Source organism: Narcine bancroftii, chromosome 7 (genome assembly GCF_036971445.1).
Source record: "Narcine bancroftii isolate sNarBan1 chromosome 7, sNarBan1.hap1, whole genome shotgun sequence".
NCBI classification, from domain to species: domain Eukaryota; kingdom Metazoa; phylum Chordata; class Chondrichthyes; order Torpediniformes; family Narcinidae; genus Narcine; species Narcine bancroftii.
This window is the reverse complement of record NC_091475.1, coordinates 46634704-46662691: the sequence shown is the minus strand read 5'-3', so window position 1 is coordinate 46662691 and position 27988 is coordinate 46634704. Positions and strand designations below refer to the sequence as shown.

Sequence of the window (27988 nt, the reverse complement as noted above, 5' to 3'; positions counted from 1 at the left end):
CTTGAGTCCGGTGGGAAGGACATGGTGGGCAGTGGGTGCTGAGCTTTAGGGGGGGTTTCAGTCGCCGCCATGCCAAATATCGTGCTGTTCAGCGGCAGCTCGCACCAGGAGCTCTCGCAGAGGGTGGCGGACAGGCTCGGGCTGGAGCTGGGCAAAGTGGTGACCAAAAAATTCAGCAACCAAGAGACCTGGTGAGGAGGGGTCCCGGGACAAGTGCGCGCGGCGGTGGAAGGAGGGGGAGGGGCCTCGGGATGAGCGCGCGGGGGTGGAAGGGAACGCGGGCCCGGAGATGCTGTGCGTTCACGTGGTTGCTGCTGCCTCCCAACATCTCCATAGGCAGCAATAAATAGGAGCTTGAAAGCCTTTAATTTTTAAAAACCCCAGTTCCGTCAATGCGCTTTAATATCTTTTTGGCAGGTTATTTGTGAAATCCGAGAGGGGGCATTTCCCTCCCCCCCCCCTCCCCAATATTGGACCAGCTGTAGCACATTTGTCTCCTGTATCTCCATCCCATCAAGTCTTGAAACCAAAGAGTTTTGCAAGCTTCTCTTTTTGAAGGAAATTCCCAGTTACTGAGGGAATGTTCTCCAGCAGCATCTTGGAATTGGAAGTCGACTGGAGAGACTGCAGATGCTGGGAAACTGGAGAAACACAAAATCTTGGAAGAATTCAGCCGATTAGGGCAGCATCCAAGGAAGGCTAAAAGATGGTTGGCGTTTAGCTAGAGGGTGGGGTTCATGAGAAGGAGCTGGGAGTTGTTGGTCGATAGGTGAAGACGACAGGGTGGGTGGGGGGGGGGAAGCTGGGGAGTCCTGTACTCCGCAATCACCTGCCAATCTGTCCCTTTTCCCATCTTTTTTATTCAGGTGTCTCTTTTGCCCATTTCTTGCTATTCTTGATGAAGGGTTTCAGTTTGAAATGTCATCTATCTTTTGCCTTCTGTGCAAAATTCCTCCACCATGTGTTTTTCTCATGAAAATTGGATCTGTTACTGATTTTCCTCCACTTTGAAATAATCCCTTTTACTGCCCGGTGCATTTTTTGGTTGGTTACCTTCAAAGCAAGTAACAAAATGCCTATTTAAGCCAGGCTCATTTGTTAAGAATCCAAAAGTCTAAAAATAGAGCTTGAGATCCATCTAAATTCTTTAGTCGACCAAGTTGGAACATTTTTGTGCAGCTCCAGGTGGGAGGAGGGGATGATGCTTTCGTTCAAATGTAGCCAGCATTTTCTCCTCAGAAAGACTAAAAATCAAATCAGCTGTTTTGATATGATTTTGCTCATTTTGAGATTTTGCCTAGGTGCCACTTATCACCCTGTGAGTGGCTGCCATTTCATTATTCCATGCGATTCTGTAATATGGTGGCAATGAAGTGCGTTTCAGAATGCTGAAATGTAACTGCAGATTTTCTTTATAATTTAAGAACTATCTTTAAAAAAATGCAAATATACAGTACTTGCTATACAACTCTGAAATATAGTAGTTAAAGTTTTGTCAGTGTGTTATTTTTTCCTCAACCTGTCAAATAGCTTTATTTAAATTTATAGATTAGACATACAGCACAGTAATGCAACTTTCCGGGCCACGAGACCGTGCTGCCCAATTGCATTCAATTAACTGACAACCCCATATGTTTTGAAGGGTAGGAGGAAACCAGAGCATCTGGGGAAAACCCACAAAGACACTGGGAGAATGTACAAACTCCTTACAGACAGAAGCCAGGTTGCTGGGCAGTAACAGCTTTGCGCTAACAGTGCTGCCCTTTTTATCACCAAATATTCATCTGAAATTTGAATCTACCACCAGTTTGTTTATTTGTGGAATAGGTTTTCAAAGCTTGACTGGTATTTCATCTTGTTTTTTTTTTTAATTTTTAATTTTTCACACCATAAATCACATTAGCCATGGTATACACTTTTTCTTTTTCACACATATACAGTGACATTTTCTCCCCCCCCCCCCTCCCTCCTCCCAAGCCACCCCCCCCACCCCCCCCTCTCATCCATTTTAGGTATACAATCTAGGTTGCATTAAGCCAGTCAGACAATGTTGTCATTCAACAAAAATACACCAGAAATTCTGCTGAGTCCATTCTTTTCTTTCCTTCTCCTTCCATCAACTTAGGTAATGTTTGTCCCCGGTAGGTTTTCGCTATTGTATTTAATGTAAGGCTCCCATACTTGTTCGAATATTTCAATATTATTTCTTAAACTATGTTATTTTTTCTAATGGAATACATTTATTCATTTCTATATACCATAGTTGTATTTTCAAATTATCTTCCAATTTCCAGGTTGACATAATACATTTTTTTGCTACGGCTAGGGCTATCTTAACAAATCTTTTTTGTGCATCCTCCAAATCAATTCCAAATTCTTTGTTTGTTATGTTACTTAGGAGAAAGATCTCTGGATGCTTTGGTATATTGTTTTCTGTTATTTTATTTAATATTGTTGAAGTTTGCATCTACCTGTAAAATAGTGTGGAGGTTATCTTTTAGAAAACTCTTCAGTGGGCAGTTTAATAATACCTTTAAGAATCCATTCATAGTAGCAAGTTCATATACTAATTTACTTGCAGCATTTTTACATCTTTGGGTAAGGGTATGTTTTGGGCAAATGAGATCATCTTTGATGGGGGTGGGCCAAAAATATCTGTTTCTGTGTGGTACCTTTTTGTGATTCTGGGATTAGGTTCATGAATTTAGTCCAAGCGTGGAAATTGCTGAATTTTCTGTCTTTAGAAGCAAGTTCTGACATAATTGAAATTTCTGGCCATGAAAAAAAATGCCAGTAAGAATCTGATGCCAAAAGCTCCAATTTAAAACTTGTGATGTGTTTTTCAAGAAAACTGCTTGAAAATTATTGGAGGATCGTGTCCTCTCAAGTTGACGTGAGTGAGGACAGTATGGGGCCTGTAGGCTCGCCTCTGCGATAAGGAGGTAATATGACATAAAGTGGCTGTTTGGATAGAATTGCGGCAAGTGCACTCCTTCCACTATTTTAGCCTGATTTGTGTACTCCTGAAAAAGACTAGAGGTTCTCAGGGCTTTCACTGGTGGATGAGAATTTTGCACTTTTACAAGGAGGTTTTGACACCTTTAGATGTCGAATGCATTAACAATGTGGAGTAATACAGGCAAATCTTCCTGTAATTCACTGCACAGTTACGGTCCAAAACAACACAGTGCTTCATTATAGAGTGGTAAATTGTGCTGGATTGTGTAATCCAATTGTGTACTGAAGATAACATAACTGTATAGCAACTGATAAGGTTTCTCAGAATTGGAAGATCAAGGAACAAGAGATTCATGGAGACTTGGAAGATTGAATTCTAAATTGGCTTGGCTGTAGAAGATGCAGGCTTGTGGTGGAGTGGTGTGACCAGTGGTATTCTGCATATAAACCCCACTCACCATAACATGAGGATCATTTAAGGGCATTGATGGTTAAATAAACAGTACATGGTGTGTAATTCAAAGGTTTGAACCTTCTTGCATTTGGCAACACAGAAAAGGCAGAGTTGTGGAAGGAGCGTATTTATCAAATGATTTAGCAAAATGTAGTTATTATAAAAATTTGAATATTCTTGAAGGCATCAGAGGATATAAGTTTTCTAGCAACAAATGATTGATGGGTTTGCTGGACTGTGAGTCTTGGCTCTCCTTAAGATATTGTTCTCTATGGCTGCACTGCACATGCATGTGTATATATTTTTTAAAAAAAAGACGAAGTTTTAGAATGTATACACCATCCAAGCAGCACAGATAAGCCTGATCCTACCTTTGTGTGTGAGATGTGGATTAACAATAGAAAATAATGCTGAGGTTAAAGATCACCTGTAAACTAACTTAAGGACCAAACAGGCACCAGGGTCAATTTCTTTCCAAGTGTTGAAACTGGTATACTCAATTCAATAGGGATTAAACAGTGTTTTAGGGTACTCTTTTGGTTAGTCAATATTTTTCTGTGATTTCAGCACTGATGCATAGTTGCACTCAAAATTGTCCACAGAATATTGTTAATTTATTGTCACATATAGCAATATACAGTGGGAAAACTATTCTGTGTATTATCTGGGCAAATCATCTCAAAAATTACAACAGGTAGTGCAAAATAAAAGAGCAGTGTTTTGGGAGAAAAAGTGCAGTTAAAACAATGCAAGGTCCAGGCGAAGGAAATTTATGAGAACAAGTTTGCATATTGGACATCTGTTCAAGAGTCTGATACGTTTGGCCAATTCAGCCATTGATAAGATTACTAATTTGCATCCGGATTGTCAAAGTTTTAAAATTTGAGGTCTAGGACTAAGCATTTCAAGATTAACAATAATTAATACGGTATTTTCTATGTGTAGGGGATGGGTCCCCAACAATAATAATACTTATTGCATTGAAAGGGGTACTTAAAACTTTATTTAGAGCTGTGTTACTGACAATGCTTCTGAACTGGAATCTGGAGTGAACCCCTTCCCTTTGTGTTATGCTGGTAAGAATCTGGTATGTGCGCAGCATTCAATTGCCCCTTGACTTGGTGTGGTGAGGCTGCGTATAAGGGTTGCTATTGGGCAAGTCTAGCTCAGTGACTACTCATTGCTGAGATATGGGTCTCTGAGCTAAGCCCTGCCAACAGTGAGTGTAAGCTATTGTTGGGGATATGCCAATGGGCTCTGTGTAAATAGACCAACCAGATTTTACAGTCTCCCCATGTGTTGGATATGATGGAACCTGCTGTCTTCCTGTGTTTGACTGCACAACTCTCTTTGGCCTAATTTGCCTTTGGTCATACTCAAAAGCAGCTTTCACTCACATGCAACACGAGGTGATAGAAGAGACTTTAGGATTTTACAACACGTGTTATGCTTATTCCTTCAAGAAGAATGACTTTACATGGTCTTAACACTTAACCAACTTTATTTTCCTTGAGCTGCTTCATCCGACTTCCAACAGACAACTGGTGACTGTTAGTGAACTTGCTGATCAACAGAAAAAGGAAGAGCAGGAAAAACCTCTTCACGGATTTCTGAACTTTAGCTGAATCTTGCAGATCTCCTGAATAAACTTGAACAACTTTGTGAAGCCAAAAGTCATCTGATGCAACTGCTCACAGGATGTAGATACTTTTTTTATGTCGATATAGTATTGTGTTTGTTTCTTAAAGGGGAAAGATGTGTTATTAGGGGTGGAAATAAGAGCTACATTTCCCAGCATACAATGCACACGGTTGGGCACATGACTGGAGTTGGTAGGAAATTGGTGGGAAGCCGGTTGAAGCAGCTCAAGGAAGATAAAGTGGGTTAAGTGTTAAACCGATGTAAAGCCAATCTTGAAAGAACAAGCATAACATCTTTGCCATCCCCAGCTATGGCTTTCACTTGATGTGCCAGCCAGAATGCATTGCTGAGTCACACCTCAGCACTGAGCAGCAGCACCATTTGCTTAAACTAGCCCTCACGAGCTCTCTCCTCTGAACTATTCATTGGTAAAGGGGGTAAAAGCAGTGGGCAAGAATCTGTGCCAGTTTCCTGACATTGCAGCAAGGTGAGATGTTTTGGTCAAGTTCCTGGCATAGTTTGTGACCCAAGTGTCTGCTTTTTAATTACAAGGATTTCTATCCTTGTGAATGCTTGTAACTGAAGGAGTAAAAGTGCACCGGTTAGAAATTGAGCAGTGAATTGATATATTGTGGAGAGCCATATGGACTGTCCATCTGGAACCTGATGAGAATCTGAATTGCAGGTGGGTCATATGGCCTCTCACCTCACCTGCCAATCAAGGGTTACATCTTCCCACTTGTGAGGCTCATGCATGATTGGCCCCGCAGCTAATGGTTGATTGGTCATCCAGGTGCCAATCAGTGGTTAGATCTACCCACAAGTGAGGCTAATGGGTCCTCACAGGTTAGTTGGACAAATCCTGCATTGAAGAAAGTCAAGCACATTTGTTCTCTGGCTCACTGTCACTTTTAATCTCGCCCGCCCTCCCCCTCGCCCGCGACTCATTTAACAAAACAAGGCCTGATGTAAAATTTTTCCAAAGTAGCAAGCATATAACCCCACTCTATCTGATCAAAAGCCTCTGCATCCAGAGAAATAACACATTCAAGGTCAGGAGTGTGAGGTAAATATAAAATATTCAATGAACAATGTTTATCAAAATAAATATAGCAGTTTTGTCTTCAGAAATTATTGAAGGGAAAATATTCTCCAGTCTATGGGCAAATATTTAGGATAAAATCTTCATATCTACGTTAATTAAAGAAATGGGCCTATAAAAAGCACAATCAAGTGGGCTCTTCCCCTTTTTCAGAATGAGAGATACAAGCATCACAAAAAGATGAAGGAAAATTCCCTTGTTTAAATTAATCATTAAATACAGAACTTAATTGAGGCACTAGTAATTTAGAAAAGGATTTATAAAATTCCATGGGGTATCCATCAGGACTTGGGAGATTTACCTGATTGTAAAGAAGAAATTGCAAAAAAAAAAAAAAAAATCCTGTTGAGAAATGGGTGTCTCCAAGCTAATACTGTGAAAGCGAAGGTGAATTAAGATGGTCCAGAAAATCCAACATTGAAGTGTTAACATTATTGGATTCATAGGTGTACGATCTAGAATAAAATTCTCTAAACGTATCATTTGCTTTAAAATGGTCAGTGTGTCTATACCACCTTCCATCGTTATTTTATTAATTTGTTTGTTAGTGACCATTCTTTTCAATTGGCTTGCCAAAATGTTACCAGATTTTTCTCCATGAATGTAGAACTGACACCTACTCCTCAAAAGTTGCTGTTCAACTTCTATACAAATCAGGACTTTTAACTTGTGCCTAATGTTTGACCACTCAATTCAAACACTCCTGTTTGGCTCCGAATCATGGGTCCTTTACCGGCATCACCTATGGCTCCTAGAACGCTTCCACCAGCGTTGTCTCCGTTCCATCCTCAACATTCATTGGAGTGACTTCATCTCCAACATCGAAGTACTCGAGATAGCAGAGGCCGACACCATCGAATCCACGCTGCTGAAGATCAAACTGCGCTGGGTAGGTCACGTCTCCAGAATGGAGGACCATCGCCTTCCCAAGATCGTGTTATATGGCGAGCTCTCCACTGGCCACCGAGACAGGTGCACCAAAGAAGAGGTACAAGGACTGCCTAAAGAAATCTCTTGGTGCCTGCCACATTGACCATCGCCAGTGGGCTAATATCGCCTCAAACCGTGCATCTTGGCGCCTCACAGTTCGGCGGGCAGCAACCTCCTTTGAAGAAGACTGCAGACCCCACCTCACTGTCAAAAGACAAAGGAGGAAAAACCCAACCCCAACCAACCAATTTTCCCTTGCAACCGTGTCTGCCTGTCCCGCATCGGACTTGTCAGCCACAAACGAGCCTGCAGCTGCATTACCCCTCCATAAATCTTCATCCACGAAGCCAAGCCAAAGAAGAAGAATCTTTGACCATCAGATTGACCAAATCTAATCTTTCCTCATTAGCCCTCTTTTTTTAACCCCAGCTGTGTATGAAATAATTTGCCCTCTAAGATATGCTTTCATAGTATCCCAAACAATCAAATTAGAAGCTGTTAGGGAAGAATTTTTTAGTTAAAAAAAACTGAATTTGCTCTTCCATAAAATTCAGAAAATCATTATCGGAAAGTAGAATTAAAATGCCAGTGCCTTCTTGTGAGAGGAGTGTCAAAAAAATTCAAAGATAAAATGACAGGAGCATGATCAGAAATAACTCCTTGATATTCACATGATTTAGTCAATGAAATCAATTGATTATTTTTTTAAAATCTCTACGGGAGTAAGAACAGTGCACATTTGAGGAAAAAAAGAGTATTCTCCGCTATTGGGATTTAGAATATCCCAAACATCTGAGATACCATAATTTGTTTAAAAAGGAATGAATTACTGTTGCAGATTTATTTAGAACCATGGGTTTAGAAGAAGAACTATCTAGAACAATATTAAGCTAATAATGAGAAAAGACTTAAATAAGGTAAAGCTGAAAAATATCACAAAAAAAATTCCAGTCCATCGGTGTTTAGCAAAAACAACTTTTTATTATAAAATTTGCCACTAAGAACAATATAGCAACCTTGTTTGTCAGATAACATGTAATACAAATTGAATGTTTTGATTAATTAAAATTGAAAATCCCCTAATCATAGCATTAGGATAAGAATGAAAATGTTGCCCTTTCCATTTCGATAAAAGCCCCCTTATCAGAGTTCTTAATATGGGTTTCTTAAGAAAGACAATATCTGACTTCAGGTGTTTAACATGGGAAAATGTCCTACCTCTTTTAATTTGACCATTCATACCTTTAATATTCCAAGAAATAATTATAATTGGGCTAATTATGGGTCTTAATTAATATTAATACTATAAGAAATCCTCCGGCTATGCTTGTCCCATTTTAAGATCCTCCTCCTTGTAACCACATTGTAATATAGAAAATATAAACATGAATGAAAATAACTTTGCAAAACCCTTGCTGTGTATGTATTCGTTAGTTGTAACCATTGCTGAACTCCAGGCTACAAGTCACAGGCAGCTTCGAAGGGCCAACTGCAATAGGCCTATCCAGGATCCCATGCAGTGGTGGCACTGGAGATCAGGTTTAGTTTCTGTACTCGTTTAGTTATATGGTATACTGTGCCTTTGAATGGTGGGTGCTGAACAAGTTAAACCCTCATTTCTTGGTATACTGTGTCTTTTAGTCTGTCAGTGTGTGCCCTTTTTGTGGATTCCATTGTGTGTAAATAAATTTCATAATGTGTGTCTAGCCTTGATTATCTTTGAACCCGTTGAACCTATTCTTGAACACAACAGTTGATAATATTTAAACGTATTTTTTTACTAAATACTTCAGTAATTCTGGCATGTCTTTTGTTTTTGCTTTACAGTGTGGAAATTGGAGAGAGTGTGCGAGGTGAAGATGTATACATCATCCAAAGTGGCTGTGGGGAAATCAATGATAATTTAATGGAACTTTTGATAATGATAAATGCCTGCAAGTTTGCATCATCGTCCCGAGTCACCGCAGTTATTCCTTGTTTTCCCTATGCTAGACAAGATAAGAAAGACAAGGTACCACTGAGTGATTGTTTATCCTGAGATCTCTGAGAGGTAGATCTTAAGATTTAGTCACTGTGGGTAGGATTACTGGTTGGGGGTGGGATGGAGACCATTTTTTTAGCACAAAAGTGAGAAGCTAAGCATTAAGAATGATCTGCACTCTTGTTGTTACCAGAAAAGTTACCCCAATTTGTTTTATGACAAACTTTTAGCCTGAAAAGTAGATGCTGAAGCCTACTTAAAGCTGAATTAGGTCCTGGATTTACCTGGTGACTGAAGAAGATCTGAAATTACAGATTTATTACAGCATCAGGCACCCATGTTCAAATCTAGCACCCTCTGAAAGGAGTATATATGTTCTCCCCATGTCTGCTTAGGTTTCCAGTGGGTGCTCCATTTTCTCCCATGTTCCAAAGACATACACAGTTTGTCGGTTAATTGGTGTATTTGGCTCATGGGCCAGAAAGGCCTATTATCATGATGTAACTCTAAAATTTAAATGTATACTATTGTAGTTGGTATGTCTTGCAATCCTGTTTGGCTGCACCAATTAAGAATTTTGATGTGTCTTTGCATTTTTAATTCTGTATGTGACAATAAATTCTCATTTGCATTTGGAATTGTAAATACACCTGAGGTGAAGGGATGCACGAAATGAATTTCATCAGTTTTGATCCACTTGCTATTCAAGTAAAAACACAATGCTGGAGAAACTCAGCAAGTCAAACAGTGTACTTTATATAGCAAAGATAAAGATACATAACCAATATTTTGGGCTTGAGCAAGAGTATGCAAGTGTGTTGGCCGGTGCCTGAACAAATGAGTAGTGGGGAGAGGTAGGGGGAGGAGCACAGTCCCAAAGGCAGGAGGTAATAGGTGGATAAGGGAGGGATGTACCCATCTTGCACATTGAATGTTCATTAGATTAGAAAACAAGCATACTTCAAGTTGCAGTTCTGAGGAAGCCCATCATCCCAATGCCACCACTTCTTGCTCTAGTGTGGTTCAATATTAATCTTTTGTTTTCCTTGTTTATCCTAACATCTCTATCTGCAATAGCCAGAGTATTTGCATGAAAGTCATTTGTTATCAAGTGCCCCATGTTATTATTTAAAATAATGTTGAGTATGTATCAACAATTGTGACAAACAATTATAATTGCTACAAACCTAAATCTGGTGCAGTAGGAGACAGCAAATTTTCTCTTCCAGATGAACTCAATGCCTTCTGTGCCTGGTTAAACCATAAGAACAAGGAAGAGCCACCACTGGGCCCTCCCATGTCCCCTGATGATCATCTCCTCTTCGTATCCCAGGATGACACACGGGCTGCCTTCAGGAGAGTGAATCTGAGGAAATCATCCAGTCTGGATGGAGTACCCGGCCGAGTATTAAAATAATTCTGCTGACCAATTACCTATATATTCATCAGTATCATGAAAATCTCACTCCAGTAGTGCATGGTACCCATCTGTTTCAAACAGGCGTCTTATTGTACTGGTGCTCGAGAAAAGTGCGGTAAGGACAAGAAAGGACTCCAGCATGTTCATTTGGCGAGCGACATCATAGGCACCAGAATTCACTCCATCGAGGACACCTACATGAGGCAGTGTCTTTAAAAAAGCAGCTTCTATCCTCAAAGACCCCCACCAGCCTCGTCACTCTGCTTCCATTGGGGGAAAGGTACAGGAGCCTAAAGCGAGTACTCAGCAGCACAAGGACAGCTTCTTTCCCAAAGCCATCAGATTCCTGAATATGAATACAATTATGGAATAAAATACATCTTAAAGGGTAAGGATAGATTGTGGGGGTTTAGGTATTGGTTTACATTCTACAAGAGACATTAACATTTCACAAAAGACATCTCATTTAAAATGCAAGAGCTTTGCCTAAGTGTAGACTCCATGTCAGCCATCGACTTTACAGAAACCATGAAGAGTGCCTGTGAAGACTTCACAAGTTGGTGTTAATTGGACTGATGTTGTAGAATTGAAATGGACTATTGTCTTTAAAGGAACAGCATGTTTAGAAAGGTCCAGGCTCAGAAATTGATTAATCTTTTATTGCTAAACTGGAACCAGCGATCCAAATTTCTGGTTGAAGTCCGGTGTTCTCAGAGTGGGTCATGTGGTTTTGCAGAGAAAAAAACATGCCATTTTTTGGGAGAAAGGAGACAGTTTACTGCAGTAGTTTTGTGGTTAAAGGCTGCAGATTGGGAGACTTGGTAAAGACCCCATTTGAAGGTGGGTTTTGAGTTCCAGGTTTAGCCTATTCTAAACCCTTGTAGTTAGTTACAAGAGGCTGTGGCTGGTTAATATATTTCTCCTGAAATAGGGGAAAAGAACTCTTTGTGTTATCTAGAAAGAAAAGGTTATCTTTTGGAAAAATTTATGAGGAGGCTAGTTTTTTTTGGCAAGACCCTGAAGTGGCTGATTGAAGGAGATCGGTTTGTTTCCAATGAACAAAGACTAGCAATTAAAGTTGAAGCATCAGGGCCTGGTGAAGATCGTAATGTTACATTCCGTGCACAGTATGGAAAATTGCCTGATTCCTGTGAATTTGGAGAATTGAAAAGTGCATGACTGGACAGTGAAACAATGAACTTTCCTGAACACATACACAGTAAATACAGTTGCGCCTAAGTTGATAGTAATAGTAATAAAAAATCCTCAATATTCATTGGAGCGACTTCATCACCAACATCGAAGTACTCGAGATGGCAGAGGCCGACAGCATCGAATCCACGCTGCTGAAGATCCAACTGCGCTGGGTAGGTCACGTCTCCAGAATGGAGGACCATCGCCTTCCCAAGATCGTGTTATATGGCGAGCTCTCCACTGGCCACCGAGACAGAGGTGCACCAAAGAAGAGGTACAAGGACTGCCTAAAGAAAGCTCTTGGTGCCTGCCACGTTGACCACCGCCAGTGGGCTGATATCGCCTCAAACCGTGCATCTTGGCGCTTCACAGTTCAGCGGGCAGCAACCTCCTTTGAAGAAGATCGCAGTGCCCACCTCACTGTCAAAGAAAGGAAGAAAAACCCAACATCCAACCACAACCAACCAATTTTCCCTTGCAACCGCTGCATCGGACTTGTCAGCCACAAACGAGCCTGCAGCTGACGTGGACATTACCCCTCCATAAATCTTCGTCCGCGAAGCCAAGCCAAAGAAAGAATAAGTTAAATATTGATATTATTATGTATGAAGACAATGAAAAATATTTTTAAGTAACCATCGTCTTGGTGAATTTCTACCACTGCTGGTTTTTTAGTCATCTCGGCTCATAAGAATCAATGAACCAAAGACACTTTTCGTCCACTATTATTTTTCTATAGTAATGTCATAAGATGTTTATAATATGTATGTTTGCTCTTTGAAGCTGCCACAAAATAGCACATTTCATGATAATAAATCCTGATTTTTATCTCCTAAATGACTTTATCAACCAGTGGCACTCACATCAACAGTGATGAAGTGTTTTGCAAGGCAGATGTTGAAGCATATTAGCTCCTGTCTGAGGGCTGACATGGATCAGTTCCAATTAGCCTATTGTAGCAATGGGTCTACGGTGGATGCCATCTCACTGGCTCTACACAAAGCCCTGGAACACATGGACAGCAAAGATGCATACATCAGGATGGTCTTTATTGACCAGAATTCGACATTTATACCATCATTACCTCAAAACTGATCATCAAATTCCAAGACCTGGGACTCAACATCTCACTGTGTAATTGGATTATGGATTTCCTTACCTCTTGGCCACAATGAGTGAGGATTGGTAAGAACATCTCCACAATCTCCAACAGTACCAGAGCACCACTGGGCTGTGTTCTTAGCCCTTTGCTCGACTCACTTTACATCTGCGACTGTGTGGCTCAGTACGACAGCACTTGTCAGTTCGCTGACAAAACCATGGTTGTGGGTTGTATAAAAATGGTGATGAGTCAGCACACAAGAGGGAGATTGAAAACTTGGCTCAATGGTGCACCAACAACAACCTTGCACTTAATGTCACCAAACCCAAGGAGCTGATTGTCGACTTCAGAAAGGAAAAATGGGAAGTGTATGATCCAGTGATCAGAGGGTGAGCTTGGAAGGCCCCATCTCGGAGGATCTTTCCTGCACCCAACACACAAATGGCATAGTGGAGAAACCATGTTAGTGCCTCTGCTTCCCTCAGGAGTTTGCAGAGGTTTGGCATGACATCAGAAACCCGGGCAAATTTCTACAGATGTGTGGTGAAAAGTGTGCTGACCGGCTGCATGATGGTCTGGCATAGAGATACTAATGCCCCTGAGTGAATATCACTGCAAAAGGTAGTGGATACTGCTTGGCATCACAGGTATAATCTTCCTTACCATTGAGAACATCTACAGGGAACACTGCCATCAGAGACCAGCATCAATTAGCAACCACATTATCCAGCAACACTCTGTTCTCGCTGCTACCATCAGGAAAGAGGTACAAGTGCCACAAGACTCACACTTCCAGGTTCAGGAACAGCTTCTAGCCCTCTACCATCAGACTCCTCAATAACAAACTCAATCAGGGACTTGTTTAATAACAGGTAGTCCTCAACTTATGACCTATTGGAGTTGTGTCCATCTGCACACATAAAAATACTGTACATATGCTGAGGCTTCTTCATCAAAGATTCATTTCCTGACATTTTTTAGAAAAATTGCTTTAATACCTCGTTAAGACATGTAATCTGATTTGCAACCAATCTGAGTTATGACCAATCCTTCGGTCCCAAATACAGTCATAAAGTGAAGACTACCTGTACTCTTAATTTTGCACTTAATTGATTTTTTTTCTCTATTGCACAGTCAGTTTACTTATATTTCTTTATTTGCTTTCATGTGTAATTTGAGTCATTTTTTTTGCACTGCCAATAATGGTAATTGTGACAATAAATCTGAATCAAACAACTATTTAGTGGAGTAAATTGGTGAATATCTTAAATATTTTGCTAGTATAATTCTTCACCTGATGACAGAATTAGATTACATTGGAGTTAAACAGGAAAGTCAAACCGGCACTGTGATGTGCAACATGTAAAAGTGCTGTAGAAACTAAAGCAGATCATGCATCATCTATAGGAAACAAAGGATAACCAGTGTTTATGGCCTGAGCCCTTGGTCAAGGTATGAATTATAATTCATATAGTAGCCTTGCTCTGCTTCCAGTTAATCTGCTGTTTTATCTTCATTCGATTCAAGTTAAGAAGCACCTTGATTTTAAGATTCCCATTTTTGTATTTTCAAATTTCATGGTCTTTCAGTGCTTATAATCTCTTCCAGTCCTATTCCATTCCATGATATATCTGTCCTTTAAATTCCAGCATCTTGACGTTATCTGTAATTCCCTCCATCTTTTGGTGTGACTTCATAAACGGAATTCCCGAAACTTCTTCTCAAAAATAAAACTTAAAGCCATCTCTTATTATTTTATACCATGTAATGTTACATTAAAATATGTTAAATAATGTTCTGTGAGGAGCCTTAACATTTTGCTATATAAATGAAGTGCTTTTTAGTGCTTGAGACACATTCCAGCAGCAGTGAATCTGGATTTTATGTCAACAAAACTGATCTTGTTTAATATTTTATTTCAAAGTTGATTAGATTTAAGAATTTGTCAATATATTGAGTTTAAAAGTGTGGCATTTATGAATTATTAACTTGATTTTTGAAATAACTTGTATCATTAATGGTTTACAATTAGGTGTAAATTATTTGTCACGATAACTTTACAGTGCAGATAATGTTTTCAATGAGGTTTGCAATTGAAACCATTAGATTTGCATATGAAGAGGAGTCTTGACATAACTCGTATATGTTCATCTTGCTGAAATATAGCAGCATAGCTTTAGGGTCTTTTGCCTTTTTGACAATCAGCTGCATTACTTCTGCTTGGTTAACACAAAACATTGTTCAAGCAAGCACCATGCAATGTAAATCCACATACAGTATTAATCTAATTAGTAAATGGATCATTTTTCTTTCAAATTAAAAAAGATGCACATTAGCTACTGAATAGACTGCCATTTAATGTACATCAGTGTTTGGATCTGCTTCTGGCCAGTGTGAGCATTTCAGCAGCTTTTGTGCATTGTATGGATTGAAGCCCCTCCTCATTAAGAATAATGCCATTATTAATTGGGAGCGAATTCAAATTTCCCTCTACTATCATCAACTCGGCCCTCACCTGCATATCCTCCATTACCTGTGCATCTGCCCTTGTCCCCTCCACCTCACTGCACAATAAGGACAGGATTCCCCTTGTCCTTACCAGCCTCTGTGACCAGCGTTTCCTCCACTGCCATTTCCGCCACCTATGAGATACCACCACTAGATGCACATTCCCCTCCTCCTTCCGCAGGGACCACTCCCTCTGCGATTCCCTTGTCTACTCCTCCCACCCTACCAATCATCCTCTTTGGCACCTACACCTGTAACCGCAGGAGATAGTCCACTTGCACCCACACCTCCTACCTCTCCACCATTCGAGATCCTAAACAGTCCTTTCAAGAGAAGCAACATTTCACTTTTGAATCTGTGGGGCTCGTTTACTGCAATAGCATGGATCTCCCATTCTGAATTCCCCATCCCATTCTCTTGGTGACATGTACATCCCTGGTCTCATGCACTATTATACTGAGACAAATTGGAGGAAAAAACATCTCATCTTCTGTCTAGGCATCTCCAGCCAGATGTCATTAGCATCGACTTCTCCACTTTTTGTTTAAACCCTTCCTTCCCTCTGTCTCCTTCCCCTAACACGCTCTCTCTCCTCCCTCTTCTCTCCTTTGTTGAAAAATTTTTTTTTTTCAGACTCGTGCTTTATCTTCCCTCTCTGTCTCCTTTCAGAGCCAAAATCATTTCTCACCTCTTATCTTATCCAATTAACACCTTTTGCTGGTCTTTACTTCTTCCCCTGCCAGTCTCTGAAATGTCTATAATATATTCTTTGCTTTCCATAGACACTGCAAGCCTGGCTGAGTTCCTCCAGTATTTCTGTTTTTTTTTAACTGCCATGTGACACTTGGCTCCTTCAGTGCTGAAGGCACTGTTGGCTGCAGTAGGCCCTTTCGTGCTGTGAAAAAGCCCAACTGTAAAGGTGGAGATTCTACGCCCTTGTGTTGGGAGACTTACCTCTATGAAAGCACCTTAGTCGGCTCCAAGATGCTGCAATCCCTCTCGGGTAAGGATCGTTGACAGAGCACAGCGCTCTGCCGCCTCACATGAATGTAATGCTGCTGCAACCAGCTTGCTAGAGGTGGGCTGATGACGTTGCGATGACGCCGTTAGCCAGCGACCCATCTCTCCCCTTTCTCTCTCACTCCCCTCCTTCCATGACCCCTTCTGGGAAGGTGCGGCTTGGAGGAGCCATCAGGGTAGGGCACCATCGGGACAGGCGTAGCCAGCAGGGGTCAGGTTGGGGGGGTGGCAGCGGGAACTGTCAGGGCAGGGGTGGCCAGCAGGAGCTTTGACAGCCCCGTCGGCCACTCACTGGGCCACTTTGGCCTTTGGGGCCGCTCTCTGCAGCTCAAAACGTGGCAGAGCAATGGCCATCTCCCCTACCTATAATTCCCCACGCAGCTGTAACCATCTGGGGAAACCGCAGTTCCAGCTGCGTGGGGGATTATGGGTAGGGTAAATGGCCATTGCTCTGCCATGTATTTATGATGGGCGGCACCACGGGGGGTGCAAGTCACCCTGCCTCCATCAGCTCCAGAGGGCGCTACAAGGCACAACATGAGCCTTTTAGGGCTTTTAGGGCTTTTAGGGCTGCTCCATTAAAGATAAGTTTATATTTTCCCTCCATGCTTATAGCTGGCCTCCAGTAGAGGCCTGGCATGGAAGGGCCTAGTGTTTATTGTCCTCAAAGAGAAGTAGCAATTGTCTATTCTGTTATCTCTTATCTCCTGGAAGAATAAAATAGCAGCTCTATTGGAACTTCCTGACCTGCCCATTGACCTCCAGGTTATACATGACCTTGATTGTTGCTGGAGCAAAAGCTTTGAAATTTTGTATGCTGTAACCACATCACCTTCTGATATAACTTCCCTCTGTGTGGTCACTGACCCTCATGAGGACAATTGAGGATGTGTAATAAAAGATATATTCTCACAAGAAAAACATCATAACATTAATAACTATGTTAAGCTTACTGACAACAGCAGAATCTGGAAGCAGCAGCAGAAACAAAATGCTTATGTTTCTGAATATAATTCCAGCGTGTTACATTTCGAACATTGCCATTAAAAGGAGTAAAATTCTAATGGAAACTCGAGATAACAAGTTTCTTTTTACAAACTTAAGAACAAGCAAAAGAACTTAATTCTTTGATGGTACGTGGAAAAAAATGAGGTAATTTGTTATTGCTATTTCAAGAATTACTGAACTTAGCACAGCAATTCTACACCAATGCCATTTGTTATACAGTATTAAAACAAGATTCATTTTACATTTTAATTATTTAGGCATCTTATGAACATGTCACGAGCACCTATTCCTTTGAGATCTAAGGAGTTCAGGCTTTGCTGTGAATGGGGATCAAGATCCAGCTGGGGCAATTGAGGTTGCTGTGGTATATAAGGGAGCAGATTTGAGGGATTCTGATAAATTTAAATTTAGACATACAGCACGGTGACAATCCCTTTCGCCCACAAAATACACCCAATTAACCTACACCCCCCCCCCCCCCCCCGTAAGCTTTGAAAGGTGGGAGGAAAACCCATGCAGACATGAAGAGATGTACAAACTCCTCATAGACAGTGCGGGATTTGAACACTATCGCTGGTGCTATAAGAAAGTGGCACTAACTCCTGCCGCCCGTATAGATTTTTATAACTGTAATTAAATAGTGCGAATGTAAGCAGAAATTGCCAGCATATCTTTCCTCAAACTCCATAATTCATACAAAAAAGGTGGTATCAGAAGACATGACCAATGTATTGATAAGGATCATTGCCAAATGGCTAATTTAAGAGGGATTAAAAAAGACATGATCAGGGAAAGAGTAGAGGGAGACAAGAACATATGTAGGCAGATAGGATTAGTTCATATTGGCATGATCACCAGACTTTGTCAGCTGTAGGGCTTTATTATTTGCTGAATTGTCTGATGTTCTGAGCAATGTAGAATCAACTTGATTTTCCCCACAGTAAATCAAATCTTGCTGACTGTAGGTTGGGGCACTTTCTGGATATCAAATATTTATGCTCAATCTTACTCAAATATGTCTAATTTTAGAGTCGTGCCCCCATTTCTGCTAAGCTTGTAGCCAACATGCTGTCAGTTGCTGGAGCAGATCATATTATTACCATGGATTTGCATGCCTCTCAAATACAGGTGAGTATTGAGCTTGATTAGTGCCAAGTCTCAATATCACAAGGAATGTTTCATTAAGTGAGTTGTTTCTTCAAATGTTTCTTGGGATTCACTGCATAATAACTCACTGTTCATTATGTTTTGATATTGAGCTGCATATTGTTTCATTATGACAAAATAAATAGAAACATTTGTTTCTGCCATAAAGGTTTCTGGTTGTTAGGGAAATATCTGGTATGCTGTCTGTCTTTATGTTAGATCAGCAGATTGGTCCATTCTGCTCATTGCTTGTGAAAATAACTGGACTGGTTGTTGAAATTGGACATTATAATAAACCTCATCAGGGTTGTATCAATATTGATACAAAATGAGAGATCTGAAACTTAAAATTAAAAAAAATAGGATATGGCAATGCTTTTGAAAAATGCTTTTTCAACAAGTGAATAACTGGACACCATTTTGAGGATAAATTGGGATTGGAGGCCTTCCATAGTGTATTCATTGAATGAATACCTTTTTCTTGTCTGTTGCCTCCAGTGATCTTGATGAAAGTCCAAATTTGACTGTTAATCTTTGTGGTTTCATGATATTGTTAGACATTTTCTCAATGTTGAGATGACTTCAGCAGTTCATGGGTTTTTAAGTGTCTGACTCTGCCATAGTTAAAACGGGTAGTTGTAGACAGGACAGCATGGTGTGGAATGTTAAAGCCCCTTATGCAGTTTGTGCAAGAACTGCATGCTCATCAGCTTTAGAAATTCAGGTTGCTCAGGATCTTCTTGGGTGCTGCCCCTCCATTTTAATTGGTTGCATACCAGGAATTCTCACAAGGCTGGGTAGATCCTCTTTGAAAGGAGGATGTGAAGTGTTTTCTCTCTTGAAATCTCTTGCTGTGGTAGACCTTGAAACTGAAGGATTGATTTGGGCATCTGGGTCTAAACATTTGATGATGTATCTTGCAAACCAGAGCAATTTGAATATGATGACAGCTTGAAAAAGGTCATTGACTGAGTCTCCCCTCTTCCTAATTGATTTGGAGATTTTTGTAGAAGGTGTTGATGCTTCTTTTTCAGAGCTTTGCAGTTCCTTCTTTAGGACTTGCTGTGGCTAAGTAGATCACATGTTTTATGTTAGATTTGATCTACAAATACTTCCCCTCAAGACTGGAGAAGTATTCAACGTGTTCCTAACTTTTGTGGATCTTGATTAGAGGTTAACGTTGTGCAGTAAAAAATAAGTTAATGAGAAACTCTGTCTTTTGGATGTTTAATGTAAGACCAAGTCATTTCTTGGCTCATTGAAGGAATTCGTAATGATTGGAGTTCAGTCTCGAAGTGTGTGTGTAAACAAGATTTGTCAGTGAATGGATTTGGGGTGATCTTAGTCCTGGTGTGGGGGTGGTGAAGATTGAAGGTTTCTGTGTGTCCTGTGGATGATCTCCACTCCAATGATAAGTTTGTTGGAGGTGAGACATTGTATTATAGTGTGGAAGATGGTGTAGGGGTTTGGTAGAATGGCAGTGAGGTGATGATTAAGGAAGCTTTTATGAACACAATAAATTCAACCCTGTCCCTGCCCTTTGCACTCTGACCCAGTCAATATTAAGGAAGTTAAAAACTCTCAGTAATGCTATCCTATTATTCTTACAACGTACTATGATCTCCCTCTACACTGTGATTTTTCAGTATTGGGGGCCTATAATTCTAATCATTCTGCCTCATTGGGTTTTTCCCTCCCAACCATATCCTCTCCAGGCACTGTTATTTCCTCCTTCATAAAAAATGCACCCTCCCCCTTCTCTCCTGCCTGCACCTCTATTATGCCTGTAGCATTTTGTCAGCCCTGAGTGTCCCTCAGCCATGTTGCTGATAATGGCTATAATATCCCAGTCCCCAGCCAATCTATGCACTGAGTTTATCTGCCTTGCCTGTTAAACCTCCTGCATTGAAATAAAAAATACAATTTAAACCACTGTTATTTACTCTGCCATGTTCCTGCCTACTGCATTTGTTCTCTTTGACCGCAGCTTGAATGAAAATTTTTGAACTTGAAATTACTATGCTTTGGATGTTGTGTATTTTTGTATCTTTCAATATTTTCATGGTTCAATTATTATATATTGCCCTTGTTTAGAATGACTCGTTTATAAGACAACCCCAGAATTTCCACACAAGATGTTGGATTTGAGTGATACCCTTTGTATAAGATGCCTCCAAATCTGGCACTTGTGCTGATCAGTGGATGCTGTTGAAAGAAAATCACAATATTTTAATAACAAATGATCATTTCAAGGTTTAAATTTTATTTGGGCATTTTAAAATCACTGTCGGCTCCTGTAACAGGCTGTTTAAAGCCTGTACAGAATCGCACCAGATGGATGGACCCCGCGGAGGAGCGCCGGCTAGTGCATGAGATTGCACTGAAGCCGGCAGGAAGATGGCGGCAGCATCTTGACTCCATCAAGGTGAGAATTTTAGACCCTTTATATCGGATGACCCTGATTTTAAGGTGAATTTTTGAACTTTCAGGTCATCCGATATATCAGCTTGTATGGTAATCTGTTTACTGCTGAGCCAGGATTTGAATGGGGCTCATTGGGGAGGAAAATTATGGCAGCAATGGTTGTTGCTTAGTAAGAATTAAACTTCTTGAGAAGACCAAAATTTAAAAAAAAAAAAAATCCAAGTAAAAGATTCAGCTGCCAGGACATTCCAATATTCAAAGGACACCAGACATGTCTGAAGATATTTTTAAAAAAAGCATTACCGCATCCTTTTATAAAATTAGAACAAATTGTCTTCTAGGGTTTCTTTGATATTCCTGTGGATAACTTGTATGCAGAACCAGCAGTGCTGCAATGGATAAAGGAATATATTCCAGAATGGAGGAATTCTATAATTGTCTCTCCAGATGCAGGTGGTGCAAAGAGGTGAGTCTGGACCCAAATTGTACATAAACCCAAGATTCTTCCAATGATACAGAGTTGATGCATTTTGCTGTCACTAGTTAATGATACTTGGTCTTTAGAATCATTCCTGTGATTACTGTCTTTTTGTAATCTAGTTATTTGTCCTTGTACCCTCAGGGTGACCTCAATTGCAGATAGGCTGAATGTTGAATTTGCTCTAATCCATAAAGAAAGGAAGAAAGCAAATGAGGTGGACAGAATGGTGCTTGTTGGTGACGTTGAAAACAGAGTGGCCATTCTTGTCGATGACATGGCAGACACGTGTGGAACCATATGTCTTGCTGCTGTTAAGTGAGTAAATCTGGTCAAATTAGTTCCTGAGGTTAGAATTTGAAAAACCTTGGATCTTGCCTTTATCGCGATTGTCGCTAGGGCATGGAGTTTAAGGGAAGATATAGTTGGTATAACTCGTACTGCATTTTGTAACAGATAAAAGTTGATCTTTTATGTTAAACTATATTTCTTTTATAAAAATGTCTTAGTAAATTATAGAGTTAAAATACTGTATCTGTATTTTTAGTAAATTCACTGTGGGTTGGTACAGGGTCACATCACATCTATAGAGAACTTTTCTCTGAAAAGAGTGTTCATTCTTGGAGTTGATGTGTCTGTCAGACAGAGTTATTGGATTTCAAGTGGGTCTTAATCAAGAACTGCTGAGGAAGCCATCTGTTTTTAATCAAAGTGACTTGAACAGAGATGAGGTCAGAGGTTGTAATGGATATAGAATGGTTTTGAAAAAGGAACAGAATTTTTGTAGAAATAAATCTGGTCATGTGGCTTCCAAGAATTGGGACTCACCTTGGTGGTGATGTAATGGTTGCATGATTTGAGGAAAAATATATTTCTGAATTCAGACATTTTTGTTTTCAGTTTTGGAACAGTTCAGCTTGGAGTTCACAGAATGTGACAGACAGGGGTTGAAATCTTGTGACAGACAGGGTTGAGTTACAGTAACCAGAATTGGTTGTGTCTTACTTTTTTGAAGAGGGGAACACAGAATCAGTGGCTATTGAATTAATGAAGAGCACATTGCTGTCTCTTGGGAAAAGAGGACAGAATCCAACTGGATCAATTTTTGTGTTTTGCTACTTTGTTTAACCCTTGTCTGGGTTTGTGAATTCATTGTGGAAGAAAATAGCCACATTTGGTGTCTTTGAAAATAGGGCAGATTGTTTGTGTGGAAAACCACATTGTGAGTTAAAGTGCATACAACCCTGAGATTCTTTTTCTTGCAGGCAAGGCAGAATTACCACTTATTGGAAGTGCAAAGAAACTGTACATAATGTACACATGTAAATAAATAAAGAAATGTAAACAAACTGCAATACCAAGAGAAAAAAGAACAAAGTGCACAAGTAAGAGTCCTTTAATGAGTCCCTGACTGAGTTTATTGTTGAGGAGTCTGATGGTGTAGGGGTAGCAGCTGTTCCGGAACCTGTATGGTGTTCAAAGGAACTAGAGTGTTCCTCAGGTTGCACTCATCCAGGCAAGTGGAGAATATTCCATGATGCTTGGCTTGAGCTGTGTGGATGATGAACAAACTTTGAAGAGTTGTAACACAAGTTCCTGCTTTAGGATTTTCCCATCATTGCTGTCACTTGTGTGAGTGAAAGCAGTTCGACCTCCTGTGAACCTCTCTGATGAGGGCAGATTGATGCAGATGAGAAAGTTGTAAAATGATTAAAGAACAAATCCTGAAAAGTCTGCTGTACCAAAGTTAAAGCAGTGAAAATTCCCAAATTGATCTCAAGCAAAAACATAACATTCCTTTTGTGCAATACACAAATGTACTGGAGAAACTCAGCAGGTCATGCAGCATCCATAGGAAAAAAGGGGTAACCAACGATTCAGACCCTTTACTTCCTGTGGATACTGTATGACCTGATTTTTTTCCAGCACATTTGTGCACTCAACCCCAGAATCTGCAGACTTCGTTGTTTCACTACATTCCTTTCATGTCAGTTTGGCTATTTTGTCACCCTTGTCACAATGTCATTTTAGCCTGTCTGTTAATCATTAATTCAGATAAGTGTGAGGTGTTACATTTTGGAAAGGCAAATCTAAATAGGTCATATGCATTAAATGGTAGGCTATTGAGATGTGCAGAGCAACAAAGGGATTTAGGAGTGGTGGTAAATAGTACCCTCAAGGCTGATACTCAGGTAGATGGTGTGGTGAAGAAGGCATTTGGAATGTTGGCCTTCATAAATCGGAGTATTGAATTCAAGAGTAGGGAGGTTATGATGAAATTGTACAAGGCATTGGTGAGGCCAAATTTGGAGTACTGTGTACAGTTTTGGTCACCAAATTATAGGAAAGATGTAAACAAAATAGAGAGAGTGCAGAGAAGGTTCATGAGAATATTGACAGGATTTCAAGGTTTGAGTTTCAGGGAAAGGTTGTGCAGACTGGGGCTTTTTTCTCTGGAGCGTAGAAGATTGAGAGGGGACTTGATAGAGGTGTTTAAGATTTTAAAAGGGACAGACAGAGTAAATGTGGATAGGCTTTTTCAATTAAGAGTGGGGGAGATTCAAACTAGAGGGCATGGTTTAAGATTGAAGGGGGAAAATTAGAAGGGGAACATGAGGGGAAATTTCTTTACGCAAAGGGTAGTAGGGATGTGGAATGAGCTTCCGACAGATGTGGTCGAGGCGGGATCATTGGTTACATTTAAGGAAAGACTGGATAGTTACATGGATAGGAGAGGACTGGAGGGGTATGGACCGGGTGCTGGTCAGTGGGACTAGGAGGGTGGGGATTTGTTACGGCATGGACTAGTAGGGCCAAACTGGCCTGTTCTGTGCTGTAAGTGGTTATATGGTATAAGTTCAGAAAAGCCCTTTGATTCACAATCCACTCTCACTTCTTATTCCTCCACGTTACTGGTTGCAGGCAATTCTTATACTGTGCACAGAATTTAAGATTTATGAATTCACCAGGCTTTGTGCTTGAAAGGTAAATGGTTACTGCTCAGAAAGGTTCTTGTCAGTTTTCAGAGAGAGATTTGTTGCTCATTGGACACAAACTGATTCCTTCCGATCAGCCACTTCATTGTCTTGCTGAAGCAACTTGCCCCATCAAGGTTTTCTAGATGATAACCTCTTTCTTTCAGGTCACCACAGAGTTCCTTTTCTGTTTCCCTTATTTCAAGTGAAACATTATACAGCCGGCCATCCCTTCTTGGATGGACCACAGGGGCTTTGAATAGGCTCAACTAAGAACTCACAATCCATCTTCAAAATGCTGTTTTTCCATAAGCTTGCAAGCTTATAATGTTCTAGTCCCAGCTGCTGAACTGTAGAACTGAACTCTCACTCTCTGAGAAAACCCACATGACCCTCTTAGAGCAGCCAGCTGCACTCAGACAGGCTGCAGCCCCAGACCCAATCTTCCGAGTCCATTCATCTGTTGCTTCCAAAACAATAATCCATTACTCCACAGCATGTCCAATTAACACCTACTTGTGAAGTCCTCATAGCAGGGGTCTCAAACTCAATTTACCCGGGAGCCACTGGAGGTAGAGTCTGGTTGAGGCTGGGCCACATCAGGTTTTCCACAAGAAAAGCTCTTACAAAAACATTCCAATGTTATCAAATATCTTTATTTTTATTTTTTAACACAAAATAAGATGAAAAAATAAATTAATTAACAATTCATAAGAAAAAAAAATCAGTAATAAATAAATAAAATGAAAATAATAATAATGAAATTAATAATAATACAGCAGATATAGAAGACTGAAGAAACCACATATAGTTGCTGACTGAAGAAATGTAATTATTATTATTCAGATTCAAATGGTGTCACTGTTGCGTTGAAGTTTCAGTGTTTAGCCGATGCGTCTTTTCCGCTTTTTTTTCTGTCCCGCTGAGCAACAACTTCTGGGTTCAGACTGGACGCCAAAGCGCGTGAAGCGGGAGCGGCCGCGGAAATTGCGCATGTGCCACGTGCATATAATGACAAATAGAAAATGCACACAAATATGCTTATATTCGCAATAAGTCCAGCCGATGTCCCGCCCCCGAGAGCAATATACCCCACCATGATTGGTAGGTTTGTTCAGCTCTGCACACAACACTGAAAAGTGCCAATCATATCAAACTCGCGGGCCGCACTAACATTAAACTTTCATATTAAGGCGGGGCTACAAACTATCGTCCCGCGGGCCGCAAGCTTGAGATCCCTGTCTTATAGGCATTCTTCAAAGGTTTTTGCAAAGGCACTCTGAGCCTGGACTGTCTGGCTTGCTCTGGGCATTTTAAATAAGTTCTTTGTATCTGACCTACATTTAAAAAAAAAACCTGCCACAATTTATCTTCCAAAAACATAACTATCTTATAAAATAAAACATAATCTGTCACAGAGCTAATACGAGATCCACTTCCTGATCATTCCAACTTTAATCAAAAGTAGCTTTTAAAATCTTTCGCTTGAAAACAGTCACTTGAAAAGCATTTGGAATCCTTGACTGGAGGAATGTAACTACTGTAGTTGGATATCCAAGGAATTGGCCCTGAATTGTTTATTTTTTTAACCTGAATGATTTTAAGGAATGGAATGCAAGGTTTCCAGATTTGCCAACAGTACAAAAGTAAATTGAAGGACATTTTATGAACAGGATATTGCAGAGTCATAAAGACTGAGTGATTGATTGGGCGAAACCCTGGGCAACAGACATCTAAGTATATGATGCTATGCCCTACAATAAAAGGAATCAAAATGTTGATTATTATCTGAATGGAGCAAAACTGCAAAGGAGTAAAGTTCAGGGGGATCTAGGTCTTCGAATGATTGAGTCACAAAAGTTAACATACAGGTCTAACAAGTAGTTAAGAAGGCAAACAGCATGTTGGCTTTTATTTCACAGGTTGGAGTTTAAGGGTAGAGAGGTTTTGTTACAATTGTATGTGGCGTTGGTAAAGCCACACCTGAAATACTGTGTGCCCAAGAAAGTGATACAATAGTATTGGAAGCTAACAAAAGGAAACTCATGAGATCAATTCATGGGAGAGTGGGTTGTCCTATCAAACAGCTAGACAGTTGGGCCTGCATTCCTTCAAGGAGGAAAGAATGAGGATTGACCTTGTTCAAACACATGAAATCCAAAGGGGGTTTTGCAGGGTTGATGATGTCATGTTTGCAGTCATGTCGTAAAAATGCACCAAAATGCTGGAGGAACTTAGAGCAGTTGAATTCCTCTGGCATTTTGGTGTGTTTTTACTACAATCACAGCATCTGCAGACTTTTGTTTTTCACTCAATTGTGGTAGAGTCAAGAGAAAGAGGATGTAGCTGCAGAATAAGGGGCTGGTGAATTAAAATAGGTGTGAAGAAATTTTTTGGAGGAATGTGGAAATTAATATTTAAAACATCAAGGAATTGAGGATTCTGGGGAACTTCCTCTGTGGTGGGGAGTTGAGGCCAGTGTAGATTGACCATGATGTATTGCATGGTGAGGCAGGCTTGAGATGCTTGGTGTGGCCTTCTCATATTTTCTTGTGCTCTTCCAGTTTTGAGTGGATGCGCTTCTTATATTGGTGGTGAAAACTTTGCCTTCCAGTGGCATCATGACTTTCTTGGAAACGAGGATAGTTTTTTTATAGGAAATGATAAAAATCCACTTTACTGTTCAGTGCGTCAAAGCCACAATCCTGTTGTTTCTGTGGCAAGAAGTATAATGTAAAATACAATGTAAAAATACAATTTTTAGCCATTAAATTTGTCAACTATTGTTTTAGCTGCTCAAGGACCTTTGAATTTTATAGAAAACGGTTTATTGATGTACACTTGCTGAAGCTTCTTCCCTCTCATGTCTCCTGTTTTTAGATTGCTGAGTGCTGGTGCAACCAAAGTTTATGCTATCCTTACCCATGGTATATTCTCTGGCCCTGCAATTAATCAAATAAACAGTGCTGCTTTGGAAGCTGTTGTTGTAACAAACACCATTCCACAAGAAGGAAAAATGAAAATTTGCTCAAAAATTCAGGTAAAAATAATTTGTATTTGGCTTTCATAAGAAATTGTTTTGACTGCATAAACTTAACTTGATTCTTTCCTTTTCAGGTGATTGATATATCCATGATCCTTGCTGAGGCAATTCGTAGAACTCACAATGGTGAATCTGTATCATACCTATTCAGCCATGTTCCCTTATAAGCTGATAAGATTTCAGCTTTCCCACATTTTGTTGGACTAACCATTGTTTTTCATTTCTGAGCAACTCGCATTATTTACTCGAATATACAGTTAACCAGTCACAGCTTGCAAAGGACATGCTGTTCATATTCTGTCCAGACTTGCAAGTCGAAGTGGTTATAAACCATTTTGTGTCATGGACAGGATTTTACTTCTCACCATTGCCATTTCTATGAGAAAAAAAATATGCTGTGTATTAATGGCAGGGTTCTGTTTTTGTACTTTATTCGAAGTGTAAGTTCTTAAAGTGAATTTCTATGAAATCTTAATTGTTCTTGTTATGTGGCTGTTCTACATTAAAAGCTGATTAAATATTGCTATTGTATACAAATTCCTTTTACATGAAACATGTTTGAGGGGAGAAATGGATAATGTTTGAGATGCAAAGCAGTCATTCT

General features: G+C 40.1%; 1 protein-coding gene across 3 annotated transcripts; it reads left to right on the top strand.

Moving 5' to 3' along the window:
• On the top strand, window positions 1-27906 carry LOC138738861 (ribose-phosphate pyrophosphokinase 2-like). Of its 3 annotated transcripts, none has more exons than XM_069889973.1 (7): window positions 1-191; window positions 8913-9096; window positions 18348-18446; window positions 21230-21354; window positions 21511-21684; window positions 27222-27381; window positions 27459-27906. In XM_069889973.1, exons 1-7 carry the CDS (start codon window positions 70-72, stop codon window positions 27549-27551), a joined length of 957 nt encoding a protein of 318 aa, XP_069746074.1. In that variant the 5' UTR covers window positions 1-69; the 3' UTR covers window positions 27552-27906. The 3 variants fall into 3 exon arrangements, with proteins under 3 accessions (XP_069746074.1, XP_069746076.1, XP_069746075.1); XM_069889974.1 differs by having other exon boundaries at window positions 129-191; window positions 8913-8938; XM_069889975.1 differs by lacking the exon at window positions 8913-9096 and having other exon boundaries at window positions 110-191.
• The last annotated feature ends 82 nt before the right edge of the window (window positions 27907-27988 follow it).